Here is a 13,960-nt window from a genome sequence, read left to right as displayed (position 1 = left end):
TAAACTGGAAAAACACTCTGTGCTTGTCGGAGCTGTTTCATGTTGCATGTGGCTGCCAGCTTGCAGTGGTCCCAGGAGTGCATTAAGATATTCACTAACTAGCACAATTTCTGTTTCATCCTGCTGATATTGTAGAATGAGGACGATATGCCACTGGAGAAGTAAACAAAAAGAAAACAGCCCGTTTTCTGAGCACATAATGAAGGAGAGGGAGGCATAAAGTCAAAGAGCAAAATAAACCATGTCTCTCCTTGCTCTTTCCTTCATTACTCTGATGGGAGTTGGGGATATTATCTGGCATAGGGCAAAATCCAAGCTCTGGGCTTGGGAACAGCGGCAGAACCACTGCCATGTCTGAAGCCCTGTAGCTCACCAGCCTGGACAGGAGGTGGGGAGCAGTAATTACACTGTGTCACGCTGGCACAGTAGAGAACAGCTACTCAGGTCTATCACTTAGGATCCAGTGGGTCACTGCCTGGCCCAGCTCTACTCTCTCCTTGGCCCCAAACACCCCACTTCATGGGTTTACATTGGTCTACCTGACTTGTGAAAAGTCATTTAGGGCCTCTTGAATATGTGATTTGTTGTCCATGTGAAGCTAATTTCTGTGCATCACTGATTCCCAGAGAGGTTGTTTATTTTCCTGCAAGTACACTTAGTGGGCAGCTGATGTGTGCCGGGGCCTCAAACTCTTACGCTCAGGGTGAACTAGACTTTCCTGCCCCACTTTGTACCTGGTGGTGTGCACAGATTGTTTTTGGGATGCACACAAGGAGAACCAAATGGCCGTAATGATGATACGGAAAGGGCACTGTTGTCTAGCAATAAACCTCTGCTATGTTGTTTGGGTTTGATTTGCATTTTCTCTTGTCATTTCTCTTTATAATTTTGTTTTTCCTTGCATGGAGATCATTTTCATCTAGTAAAAATGGCGTGCTTAAAGTTGTGGTCGTCCAGAAAGCCACACTGGCTTGGATGTTGGCATGTTTCAGTGATGCTTTGAGCAGAGAGGGGTGAAATCTTGTGCTGCATAATGGTTAAGAGCTCTGAGCTGTGAGGTCCCTGGTTGAAATTCTGGCTTGGCCACAAACCCACCATTCCATATATTCCCCAAGAAGATCAGGGCAGCTTCCTCTGTGGTTTGCCATTTTCTCTTTGTAGCTACCTTGCTAAAAGGACTCTGACCATTAGGTCCAGTCGTGACCGACTCTGGGGTTGCGGCGCTCCTAGCCTCTATTACAGGCATCTCACTTTACTGGCCATGTGGCCAGCATGACTAAGCAGCTTCTGGCGAACCAGAGCAGTGCACAGAAACGCCATTTACCTTCCCGCTGGAGTGGTACCTATTTATCTACTTGCACTTTGATGTGCTTTCAAACTGCTAGGTTGGCAGGAGCAGGGACCGAGCAATGGGAGCTCAGCCCATCACAGGGATTCGAACCGCCAACCTTCTGATCGGCAAGTCCTAGGCTCTGTGGTTTAACCCACAGCACCACCCGCATCCCAGCTACCTTGCTAGATGTAGGCTAAGCTGAGAAATAGCTCCTTCTCCAGGCTTCATGGTGGTGCAGGGTTTTGAGCCTAGGCAATTCCAATTCAAGCCCAACACAATCACCCATCCTTAGCTCTTCATCTGCAATTCAGGGGTGATAATACTGACCCCCCTTACAGAGCTATTTAAAGGATTTCTGAAGCAATAGATGTGACACACGTCGAGCACCTTAGGATTGAACTGAATGCTTGGATATGCTGGAAGAATCTGGCTTCTGAAAGTTTCCTTGTCTTCCTCCTTCCTTGTGTTTACAGGAACTTTGGGCTACTAACCTCCTCTTTGTCCAGGACTTCATGTTCAACTTTCTGAAAGACCCTTTGAGGGAAATCGAAGAGCCTTATTTTTCCCTGGATGAGGTAAGACTCCCAAGAATCTACTGATGTGGGTGGCTGCAGTGGAGCTGGGGGGGGGGGTAAAGTGAGAAGGTACATTGCACAAGCCCCTTTTACAGTTCCCCTAGGATGCTTTACAATTCCCTGTTTTCTGATAGGCTGCCTGCCGGCCACGTTGGAACCAATGAACACTTGGCTTCCCTCCCTCCTCTTGCCCTTGCCATTTCTCTGCTGCTCCTGGGGGGGGGGGATCACTGTTACCTCAGTCCTGACTGCCGTGTCTCCCTGTGTTACTGCACATGTGGACAGGTAATAGTCTTCAGGAAGAAGCAGGCCAGGAGGTAGCTATCCTGACTGCTGCTCACTGTAGTGAGTTAACACTACAATGTGACATAGTGCAACACTTTCTCACCTCCCCCCCTTCATTCTATCTCTTGTTTTCTCCTTATCTATCTTCTGATATACATCCTTCTCTCCTGCCAAACCTCCTTACCCACCACCCTTGGTCCCACATTTAGGCTTAAGATGTCCCACCCCATTTTGACAACCCAAATTTCTCTGCAAGGAGCAAGGCCAAGTGGGGGAATGCTGTGGGCCAAGTTCAAAAACCTTTTGGGCCATATTTGGTCCCCAGTTAAGAGCTTCCCTATTCCCTGCCTTATATGATCGATTTCCCAAGAGGTCCGGAGAGGGGCAAATGAGAACGGGTCTCCTCTGCAGTGTCTCCCCGTCTGTGGAATGCCCTCCCCAGGGAAGTTCACCTGGTGCCTTCATTATATAACTTTAGGCACCAGGCAATTTTTTTTTTTAACTAGACCTTTGATTGACCTGATCAACATCCCATACCCTTTTAAAACGTGTCTCTTTTTTTTGGGGGGGGGTATTATTGGGTTATTGTTTTTATTTTTATTTTATATATTGTGATCTTTTTATGTGAACTGCCCTGAGACCTTTTTATGTGAACTGCCTTGATTAATAATAATACCTCAGTTTTCAAATGCGCCTCAAAAGTCGAACTGGAAACGCGGCTTCCGCCGAGTGCAAGACTTTGAAGCCTAGCTGTCAGCTATTGAGTTTCAGTTTTTGAACATTTCGGAAGTCAAATGGTCTTCCGGAATGGATTACGTTCAAAAACCGAGGTACCACTATGGTTTTGTTATGGTTTTAATTCTTGTTTTGTGTTGCTGCCCTTTGGATCCTATGGGATGAAGTGGTGGCATATAAATGCTTTAAAGGAATAAACACAGTTTTAAAAGCTTGTTTAAAAACTGCCCTTGTTTTAGTGTTTTATGTGGGTTTTCCCCTCCCTTGTTTTTTCCTCTCTGGGCAGTTTCTTACCTTCCTGTTTTCCAAAGAGAACAGTATATGGAACTCGGAGCTTGACGTTGTACGTCCTGAGGACATGAACAATCCCCTCTCCCACTACTGGATTTCTTCCTCTCATAACACGTAAGAAGATAAAGGATGTTCCCTGTTTTGTTCTACTTTTGAGAACCTGATTTGCATGATGAGTTTGGCCTATTCTCCCCCCACTTTCATACCTGTCTCCCATTTGTACCAGCAGGTCAGTATGTTAGCCAACAGTAGTTAAGGGATCTCAGGATGACACAAAACCTGAAATGAATCCATCTACTTAAGTGATTTCCATATTTTTGCTAAAAGAAGTCATTAGAGTGGGACATTTTTGGATTCATACTGTGGCACTGGGGATGAGTGAGATGTCTAATACCCTTATCCTGTAATCCCAGTCCAGATTGCCTCTGCAACTGGAAATTTCCAGCAGTTGCTCAGGTTAGAGTAGGTTATACCTTGTGCAGCTAATGGCAGCTTCATGTGTGTGATCTGGGTTGGGGCCACACCCTCCAGCACTATGACTTCTGTACCGATTCCTCCCCTGCCCCTCAACAGCAGCTACTTCCCACAGCTACGTTACATGCATTTTGTAATCTTTGTCATCTCAGAGCTTCCTGAACCTGTGTTGGAGATGCCTGAGCTATTGGCACTTGCATTGCTTGTTTGTGGAAAACTGGAGGGAGGAGGAACGAAGTGTGAAGCTGGCTCTGAAATCCTCTAGTTTGGATCCTTTGCATAGACCTCTGTAGCTTCAGCAGCATTTTGCAAAGTCTGTTGAATTCTTTTTGCTAAGAGAATTTTAGGAATTCTTTGCATTGGTGCTGTGGCACTGAAGCAGGCGAGGTGGAGTTATACTCAGTCCTCTTCACTAATTTCATTTTGTGCATTGCTGGGAGAAGGAAAATGTCAGCACATCAACCAACGCTTCTTGCCTGGGACACCATGAACCTAACGCCTATCTTGAAGCAAACTGTGTACAATCCCCCACCAAACCCTGCTCTTAAATTTTCTGTTGCATTTGAGTCACTGATGTGTATGTGGTGTTGTTTTTAACATCACTGTGTTCATAGGACCTTCACTCTTGGTCATGTAAGCAGTTTTCCTGCCTTCTTCTCATGGATAGGTACCTGACGGGAGACCAGTTCTCAAGTGAGTCTTCGCTGGAAGCTTATGCTCGATGCCTGCGCATGGGATGCCGCTGTATTGAGCGTGAGTGCTGGCCTCTTCCCCATTGATGCCTCCAAGGCTGTTTTCTTCAGCCAACTAGAAGTGATTTTGCCTTGGAGCAGAGCTTCAGCTCAGTGGTAGAACACATGCTTTTGCAGACTGAGGTTTGCAGCTTCTGTCTCCCGTTGAGGAAAACTGGCAGCAGGTGATGTGAAAGACCCCTGCTTAGAGTCCTGGAGTGCTTCTGCCTGCCAGAGTAGCCAGCCCTGGGCTAGATGAACAAATAGTCTGATCTGCTATCAGGGCTGTCTTTAGCATATGCGCCACCAGGGTGCAAAGATCCTCCCAGTGCCCCCAAATTTAGTTTAGCCCCCAAATTAACTTTTATTATGCTTATGTCAGACAAATGCCGACAATTAGCAAAAATAAACATTATTTTTTTAATGATTTCTCTAAACTAATTTGAACTGTAAGTGATGAAATTAAAATGTGCCATTGTGAATGATGCAGGTGCGGCGCATCTTTGGTAAATGAGCGCACAAAGCCGAAAGTCCTTTAGTGAAACAGTAGGTATACATTTCGGTAATACCTAGGTATATATGTATTTTGTTTTTCTAGCTTGATCAAAATTATTTTTTATTTCATAACAGGAAGCTAGTTAAGAGCTTAGGCGGCCTTAGCGTTGGGCACCTGGCGCCCCCCAGAATTCGGCGCCCAGGTGCCCCACACCCCTTGCACCCCTGGGTAAAGATCACCCTGTCTGCTATAGGGCAGCTTCCTGTGTTTCACATGTCGCTACACAGGCCCAGCCCAAAGTTCTCTGCATCAGGAACTTTTCAAGGAAGCCAGGACACTTAATTACAAGAGTTTCCTGTAGCTTGTTCTCTGGTGCCAATAGCATCACCAGTGCGCTGTATGCTACGTATATTCACAAAACTGCTTTGACCTGCCTTCCCTTCCGCACATCACTTCCACGTATGTTGACATCAAGAAGGAAAAGGAAATGATATTGTTCACTAGAATGTGTGTTCTGCCAGGTTGCTGGCTGCCAGAGTGCTCATGATGCATGCCTCTAGATTCCTTGCTCACTAGAAATTTCCTGCATAGCTATGCCTTGCCGCCTTGTAATGATAACACTCTTTGCTTGTATTTCTTGAGTTAGATGCCTTTTCTTAATTATTCCCCTTTTTAGTTGACTGCTGGGATGGCCCTGATGGAATGCCAGTGATTTATCACGGACACACGTTAACCACCAAAATAAAGTTTTCCGATGTCCTAGCCACCATCAAGGAACATGCTTTTGTGACCTCTGAGTAAGTAAAGCGGGGATTGTGGCATTCTGTCCTCCAGGAACTTGCAGCTCATGTACTTTGATTCCAGGGCCTCCGACATGCAAACCCTAAATTGCTTGTGGCAGCTTGTCTGGGTGCAGTACTAGAATTTATATATGTGAACCGCTCTCACAGTATTTCTGTCTGCAATGATGCATTGGCATTGTAGTCGGTAAAAACACCCCACCCTAAATATTGTCTTCCTTCTGTAACAAATATTAAAACTGGGCTATAAATAACTCACGATTCAGTGTGCATTTGGCTCATACTTTTATTTATTTCATAAAATGTATTTATCGCTTGATTGTATGAAACCTCAAAGTGGTTTACGAAAGAATAAAACAGGAGAATCAAGAAAAATCTACAACCCTACCTTAAAGCGTGCAGAAGTTTTAAATACTAAAACTGTTCAAAATTACCTCAACTTTCTAGGCATCTGGGAAGGCATGTTTAAGCAAGAATGTTTTTAGCTGATGTTGAATAAGCAGGGAGGCCAGAGGCCAGTGCTGTCCGGAGACACTTCCGGGTCACATGGCCAGCGTGACGAAGCTGCTCTGGCGAGCCAGCACCAGCGCAGCACACAGAAACGCCGTTTACCTTCCTGCAGTACCTATTTATCTACTTGCACTTAGGGGTGATTTCGAACTGCTAGGTGGGCAGGAGCTGGGACCAAAAGACGGGAGCTCACCCTGCCGCGGGGATTCGAACCGCCGACCATACGATCAGCAAGTCCTAGGCACTGAGGTTTTACCCACAGCGCCACCCGCGTCCCTGTATACTAATAACAGCACCTTAAGCTATGTCTAGTTGGTTATCGACAACCAGTGGAGGTCTCTGAGCACAGGTCTTGCATATCAACAAAGCATCACTCTGGGACGAAAATGTTTTGTTTTTTTATTGGAACTAAGAAAAAAACTGGCATACATGCTGATTTAAGCTACATAATTAATTTTATTTTGCATAAATCATCATGCATTTTTTAAATAAAGTTATATAATGTGTCCCTTTTCTAATCTTTGGTAGGGTGTAGGACCTATGCAAGGCAGTGAAACTTCATCTCCAGCTACTGGAAGTTTTAATCTGCAATTCACTTGACATGAAATGTGGATCCAGACATTTCAGCAGGCTCTGCTAGTGCCCTTTCAAGCATATTTTTTTAAAGAAAAACTTGAACTTTTAAAAACCTTAAGCTGAGATTTTGAAGAAGCTGAATACTCTGCCCGTTACATTCTGTGTTTTCTCTATGCTCCCACAGAGTCACTTGTATATACACAGCCTTGATCATACTGAGAGATGGGTGCCTCCTGAATTACCATAGAATAATAGTCTCTAGCAGCTAGACTATCCAGTCCACATTATTCTGGCCTAATGGCCATCACTTGCTGTTTTTGTTTGGCTTTCAGCTTCCCTGTTATCCTGTCCATCGAGGATCACTGCAGCATTGCACAGCAGAGGAATATGGCTCAGAACTTTAAGAAGATCTTTGGAGACATGCTGCTAACCAAACCAGTAGATATCTCTGCCGATGGACTTCCATCTCCAAACCAGCTGAAGAGGAAGATTCTCATAAAGGCAAGTCTTTTTCATGGCCTTTGCTGCTGAGATAACTACTAGAACTCAAAATGGGGAGTGGGGCACATGGTTTCTTGGCATTACAGCTTCAAACACACTACTTTACTGCAAGTTGCCTAAGGCTAGTTGGCTTGTAAAATCTAACAACAATTGATCTGCCTGGCCAGGGGTGCTGTGGACTACAAGATGCATCTTGCAAAAACAAAAAACCCCCCCTGCTTTTACAAAAAACAACAACCCTGTTTTTGTGACCCATTGAATTCCTATATATGTGCCAACCAATATAGCATCCTTGCTGTTTAAGTTATTCGCAGTTTAACTGGATATGTAATGTACATCATTGTTTTTTCTGGTACTGGGGATTTATACAAATAATATAGAATCACAATTATTGCATTGTGAAGGCAAATAAATAGCCTAAGAAATGAGATGAAGATTAGATTTCTTTAGTGAGCTAGGAAAAAAATCTAATATTTATCTTGTGCCTTAGGGTGTTTATGAGAGCTCAGGGGAAAGCTCTCATTAGCTACTGAATGTGCCCTATAGGTCCACAGTTCTAGATCCACAGAATTCTCTCCCTTACTGCCAATGCTGGGAAGTTCGCTACTCTAATGACTTCACCTTAGTAATATTCTCAAAGTTGAACTTCAGGCAGGATTTAGCTAGAAAATCTTCAGGGTCATTACCTTAGTGTGCAAACACTGTTGTGCCCCATAATTAGTTGTGGGTGCCCTAGAGATATCCAAAAGGCAGGTCTTGTTCTCTTGGGTTCATTTTTTAGAGAAGCTGAGGTGTATGCCTCTCGTTGCAGCACAAAAAACTGGCTGAGGGCAGTGCTTATGAAGAAGTGCCATCCACGGCTGTGTATTCAGAAAATGATATTAGCAACTCAATAAAGAATGGAATCCTCTACCTCGAAGACCCCATCAATCATGTGAGCTTCTTGTTACTGCTGCTTCTGACTCAACTGCTTCACTACTAAGTTGTCTAGACTTGGTTGGTCTGTATGATCAAAACAGCCATTAAGCTGTCTGAGAAAGGATGCTGTAACCCTTCTTTTGACCATAGAAGTATTGTGATCCATTTAATGCACACAAAAACTTTCCCTTTTCACTTCTACTAACACTCTGGTTACACCTAGACCTTTCACTTGCTACAGCCAGTGATTGCTGGCATCCTAGACCTGACCATAATGACACCTTAGAACGATTAAAACAAATGCATGCTAATGGAACGATGAACGAAAGCTCCGCACGTAAATACATTTGGGTACTGCAACATGCTATGTCTCCACCCTAAAACAAATAAACAAGCCAGCTGGGGCAGGGCTGCCAGGGGCCTTGGGGGGGGGCAGCATGTGGCTGAAAGTGGTGTCTTGCGTCTGGCCAACATGAACATTTATTTAAATGATCACATGGGCCTTTGCAGGGCAGTGACTGTAAGTAAAATATGTTGTAATACAAAGCAAAGCCAAATCCCTCTGTATAATATATTCATAGGACTCCATTTTACAAATGGAAGCATTTGACACTTAAAAAAAAAAAAAGAGTTTAGGCAGGTGCTGCTTATCTTTCTTTCTTTCTTTCTTTCTTTCTTTCTTTCTTTCTTTCTTTCTTTCTTTCCTTTGTATGATACTTACAAAGCAGACAGGTCCTTGTCCAAAGGCTGTCTCAACATGTTGGTTGATGTTAGTCTCAGGATAAGCCCCCCCCCTTCACTTCTGGTCTTGACGCAATCCTTTCCTAAACCCAATAGACTTGATGTCTTGAGGGTAATATTCTAGGATGAACATCTTTTCTACATGTGTGTTTGCAGGATTGGAACCCCCATTACTTTGTCCTGACCAGTAGCAAAATCTATTACTCTGGAGAGAGAAGCAGTGATTTGGGAAATGAGGATGAGGAGGAGCAAAAGGAGGTACGTGAAACAACTTGCCACCATTTTTCTTCTGAGCTGCTGAAGATCTTCAGGCTTCTCAGCCATTCAGGTCTGGAAGGAATGACTCTTTCTACATTAGAAGGTGCTTGTATAGGTGCGACCTACGGAGCAGCGGCAGCTGGAGGTGGGCACCACTGTGCACTTAGCATCCCACCAGCCATATTACTGTGCTTACCTGGAGAGTTGAGGGGGTGGAAAGGTCAGTGTGGTGCAGGTATAGGAGCATGCATTGAACTGATCTACCTGCTGCCTCATCACCCTACTTCCCAGTAGCTGGCTGCCTCAGCAGTATATACTACCACTTGTACCTTGAGCAGCATAGATAAATATTCATTAAATACAGTCATGAATTTTTTAAAACAACACCTATGAACATTATGGGCATTTGCAGTATTTGTATTGTGATAAAGGACGCAAGATGCCCTATTGGTGTGAAACTTAAAGAACAAACCAAATAAGACTGAAAGTGGGTTTCCCTTATTATACCATCTTCATTCAAATACCCTCGATCCAGTGATTGATGACAGTGTGCTATGGTGATTCGCTTTCGGAAGGGCTAAAAGCAAGCCGGACCAATCATGTTTTCTTTCCCCTCTGTTAATTAGTAGTGGCCCACTTTAACATGGAACTCCTCATTATATTAGAAAAGCCCATCTTAATGCAGTGAAAAAAAATGGTGAACAGGAAGGCCACTATAAAAAAGAAAGAAAAACAGCAAATTAAATCCCAAAATAAACATGCATTGACTTCCCACCAAAAATAAATATAAACAAAGGGTCCAATTCAATATCCCCTGTGAAGCTGTGATTATGTGGCACCCTGCAGCTGCCTTCACATTGACATGAGTGCACTGTTTTCGCAAATATTGGTTATAGCCTGTTGTTAGATGCAGAGGTTGGATGACCCAACCCCTTGGTCTCTCTCGAGTTTGCTTGTCCATTTATGCTGTATGCCATTTATGCTATAATAGCACATTGAGGAGTATTTCTGAAGCTCCTGAGAACACTGGTCTCCTCCTGCGCTGAATCTAGATTCCTGAAATCTGGAAGGAGATTTACTGGGAAGAGGAAGTTGAATTCCAAGACAATGTTGTAGTATGGCTCTGCCTTCATGCAGAGCTGGTCCTGTCCACAGGAAACTAAGCTGGTAAGCCGCCTTTGGTTTCCATACTAGGTGAGCAACAGCACTGAACTCCACTCCACCGAAAAGTGGTTCCATGGCAAGCTGGGAGCTGGGCGTGATGGGCGCCACATAGCAGAAAGGCTGTTGACCGAGTACTGCATAGAGACGGGAGCCCCCGATGGTTCTTTCTTGGTGCGAGAGAGTGAGACCTTTGTTGGCGATTACACCCTTTCTTTCTGGTAAGAAACTCTTGGGCATGGTATCCACCCTTCAGTTATCTCTGTAACCAGATGTGTAACTGAAAGACACAGGTTAATGGATATGAGGCATTGCACAATCTCTCTCTCTCTCTCTCTCTCTCCCTCTAGCCAGAAGATTCATGGAATTTGCCTGTTAGGCAAATACTTGGATGATACGTAATTCATTCAATTTATGTAGGAATTGGGAAAAGATGGCTAATGGCAGATTGAGAAGCAGTGTGTGTGTGAACTACTATTTAGCTTACCTTTGCTGTTGAATTCTGTGCAGTGTTTGCATTATTTGACCTCACATCTGTGAGAACAATGGTAACTTGCCCAAGGCCACACATTGAGATGCATTGCTGTGGGAAGGGATGTGAACCTGTCTTTCACATCCAAAGCCAGCATGCCAAGTCCATTGCATTTTTGAAGTTTGTCAATAGATTGAACAGGAAGCTTTGCTGTGTGAAGCAACCCTGCCGTTTGATTACTGGAATATTTGCATACCGCATCTTGGATTTCTAAGGCTTGGATTTCTAGCAGTAGTTGCAAAGGTGTTTTGAGGTTTTAATGTTGAGGGGTAGAAACTTGTTCCTGTTAATACACACACATTAATCCCAACATTTTAACAGCACAATTCTAACCATATATATTCAATGGGGCTTACTCCAAGATAAGTAGCATTAGGACTGAAGTTTAGGTCAGACTTTTTGAAGTCCACACACTACTGGATACCTGGTCTTGCTTTTCGTGTGATTTGAAATTTCCCCAAGCAGCCTTTGCTTTATCCTTTTTGTCAACTGAGTGCTGCTGTTTCTCCCCTTTCTTGCTTACTGCCTGTTGTTTTAAGGCACAACCATGCAAAGAGCTGGTTGGATACTCTCAAGGGCTACCAACCTATCCCAATCTATTCCACCCTATTGAATAAGCAACTTTCACTCTTTGCATGACACTCATGTTTTCAGGCAGTGTGACGGCTATTCTTTGGGGGGAAATGTAACTAAAATAATATTTCTTTATTTTAAAAAGCAATTTTAGGCTGTCATTCTAAGTGCATTTACTAAGGACTAGGCCACACTGAGTAGATTGGGGCTTATTTTGTGTAAACACACGTGGGATTTCACTGCTGATCTTTGTTTTTCTTGCATGCAGGCGCAATGGGAAAGTGCAACACTGCCGGATCCATTCCCGGCAGGATGCTGGCAGCCCCAAATTCTTCCTCACCGATAACCTGGTGTTCAACAGTCTTTATGACCTCATCACTCATTATCAGCAGGTGCCGCTCAGATGCAATGAATTTGAGATGAGGCTGACTGAACCTGTGCCACAGACCAACGCTCATGAGAGCAAGGAGTAAGCCAACACGTTTTTGGCCTCTTGCATATGTCAGAATTCCAATAAAGTTGTTGCCTATGAAGCATTAGGGCTGAGCTCACTCAAGAATATTGTAGCCTGAATTTAGCACCTTGAGTGATGATTTTGGATATAGGTAAAGGTTAAAGGGGACCCCTGACCATTAGGTCCAGTCGTGACTGACTCTGGGGTTGCGGCGCTCATCTCGCTTTATTGGCCGAGGGAGCCGGCATACAGCTTCCGGGTCATGTGGCCAGCATGACTAAGCCGCTTCTGGCGAACCAGAGCAGTGCACGGAAACGAGGTTTACCTTCCCGCTGGAGCGGTACCTATTTATCTACTTGCACTTTGATGTGCTTTCGAACTGCTAGGTTGGCAGGAGCAGGGACGGAGCAACGGGAGCTCACCCCGTCACGGGGATTCGAACCGCCGACCTTCTGATCAGCAAGTCCTAGGCTCTGTGGTTTAACCCACAGAGTTTTGGATATAGCTCACACTTAATTGGAGTGGTTTTATTTTGGTTAGTTCTATTGTCCTACTGCAGGGTTGGGGGACCTGTGGCCCTATGGATGTCCCTTGACATCAGTTCCCATAATCTCTGACCATTGGCACGATGGCTGGGGTTGATGGGAGTTATAGCCCCGAAATATCTGAAAAGCCACCGCTTCCCCATCCTTGCCCTACTAACCTACTTTGCTTCAGAAGAGGAACTACAATGTCATAGTTTTATGCTACTTAACCTGCTATCTCTGTCTTCATTTTAGCTGTTATTCCTTATTATGTGCTTGTCTTCTATTGAATTTTCATCCTGTTATGTGGGCCCCTGGAACATTTAATTGGAAAGGCAGGACACACACACAAATCTGGTGCTTTCAGGCCATTGTCCACAACTTGGTTAACGTAAAAGACAAATTGCCCAGAAGTTTTCAAAGAGTCTAGTCTGAATGGTATTCTAGAATGCTCAAACCACTCTTTTACATTTAACTCATCTGCACTGTTTATGTAAAGCCGCAAAGCTTTCTCCCCTGCTGACACACATTTAATTTTAATAAAAATCTACCTCTGAACTATTATGGATCCCCAGTTTAGAGATGCAGGGAGATGAAATGGAGCTGAACAGAGCTCAGGAAGGAAGCCAAAGGACCACATTTTCCTTTCCTTCCAGTTTGCTTTAAGAGCTGGGAGAATTAACATTCTTGAGATTTGTGCCTGCAATATCCCATTGCGCCACAACATCCCTAAGCATAAAACCTGCCTACATCCATTTGAAGGTTAACCATGGTTATCCTGACTGGTGTGTGCAGATCAGCTTGGAGCCTTAGTTAGCATTCACCATGATTGGAATGTGTGCAGAGGTCACCTTTAAGCATGGCTTTGTCACAGGGAAGGATTGGATTTGTATGTAAGATAAGGACCCACAGACCATATGTGGTCTGTTTCTGACCTCTTAACAGTGGAAACATTGCTTCTACACTGGCCCCTAGTGAAAACGAAGACTTGGCTTGTGATGCTGCATTAGCTGGTTTCCTGCTTCTGCAACGAAACCACAATGGCTCTAAATCTCCAAAGGAAACAGTGCTTTCGATCTTTTTGGTATTCTTCTGTGAAACAGAGTTAATTCTGGGGTCCAGACATTTATCAGGTACTGCTGTGCTACATTCACTTACATTGCAATATTTTCACCACCACCCCCAGATGGTATCACGCTAATCTCACCCGGCCTCTGGCAGAGCGCATGCTGATGCGGGTGCCACGGGATGGGGCCTTTCTGGTGCGCAAGCGGAGCGAGCCAAACTCCTACGCAATCTCCTTTCGGTGAGTAGTTTGTCTCCCAGGTATCATGGACTGCCTTAAATAATAAATTATTATTATTATTATTATTATTATTATTATTATTAATACCCCGCCCATCTGGCTGGGCTTCCCCAGCCACTCTGGGTGGCTTCCAACAAAATATTAAAATACAGTAGTCCATCAAACATTAAAAGCTTCCCTAAACAG

The 13,960-nt window shown here is 44.2% G+C and overlaps 1 protein-coding gene across 1 annotated transcript in view; it reads left to right on the top strand.

Annotated features, from left to right (window-relative positions):
- PLCG1 (phospholipase C gamma 1) overlaps window positions 1-13,960 on the top strand; it is an 89,964-nt gene that overhangs the window by 56,454 nt on the left and 19,550 nt on the right. The window contains exons 9-18 of the mRNA XM_083446739.1: window positions 1,807-1,908; window positions 3,215-3,333; window positions 4,361-4,446; window positions 5,597-5,717; window positions 7,139-7,307; window positions 8,119-8,241; window positions 9,123-9,224; window positions 10,419-10,606; window positions 11,759-11,959; window positions 13,655-13,774. Of these exons, the coding sequence (XP_083302865.1) occupies window positions 1,807-1,908; window positions 3,215-3,333; window positions 4,361-4,446; window positions 5,597-5,717; window positions 7,139-7,307; window positions 8,119-8,241; window positions 9,123-9,224; window positions 10,419-10,606; window positions 11,759-11,959; window positions 13,655-13,774 (1,331 nt within the window). The remainder of the gene's footprint in view (window positions 1-1,806; window positions 1,909-3,214; window positions 3,334-4,360; window positions 4,447-5,596; window positions 5,718-7,138; window positions 7,308-8,118; window positions 8,242-9,122; window positions 9,225-10,418; window positions 10,607-11,758; window positions 11,960-13,654; window positions 13,775-13,960) is intronic.

Source organism: Podarcis tiliguerta (genome assembly GCF_965153285.1).
Source record: "Podarcis tiliguerta genome assembly, chromosome: 6".
NCBI lineage: Eukaryota > Metazoa > Chordata > Lepidosauria > Squamata > Lacertidae > Podarcis > Podarcis tiliguerta.
Note: the sequence above shows the minus strand (reverse complement) of the source record. Positions and strands in the feature narration are given on the sequence as shown.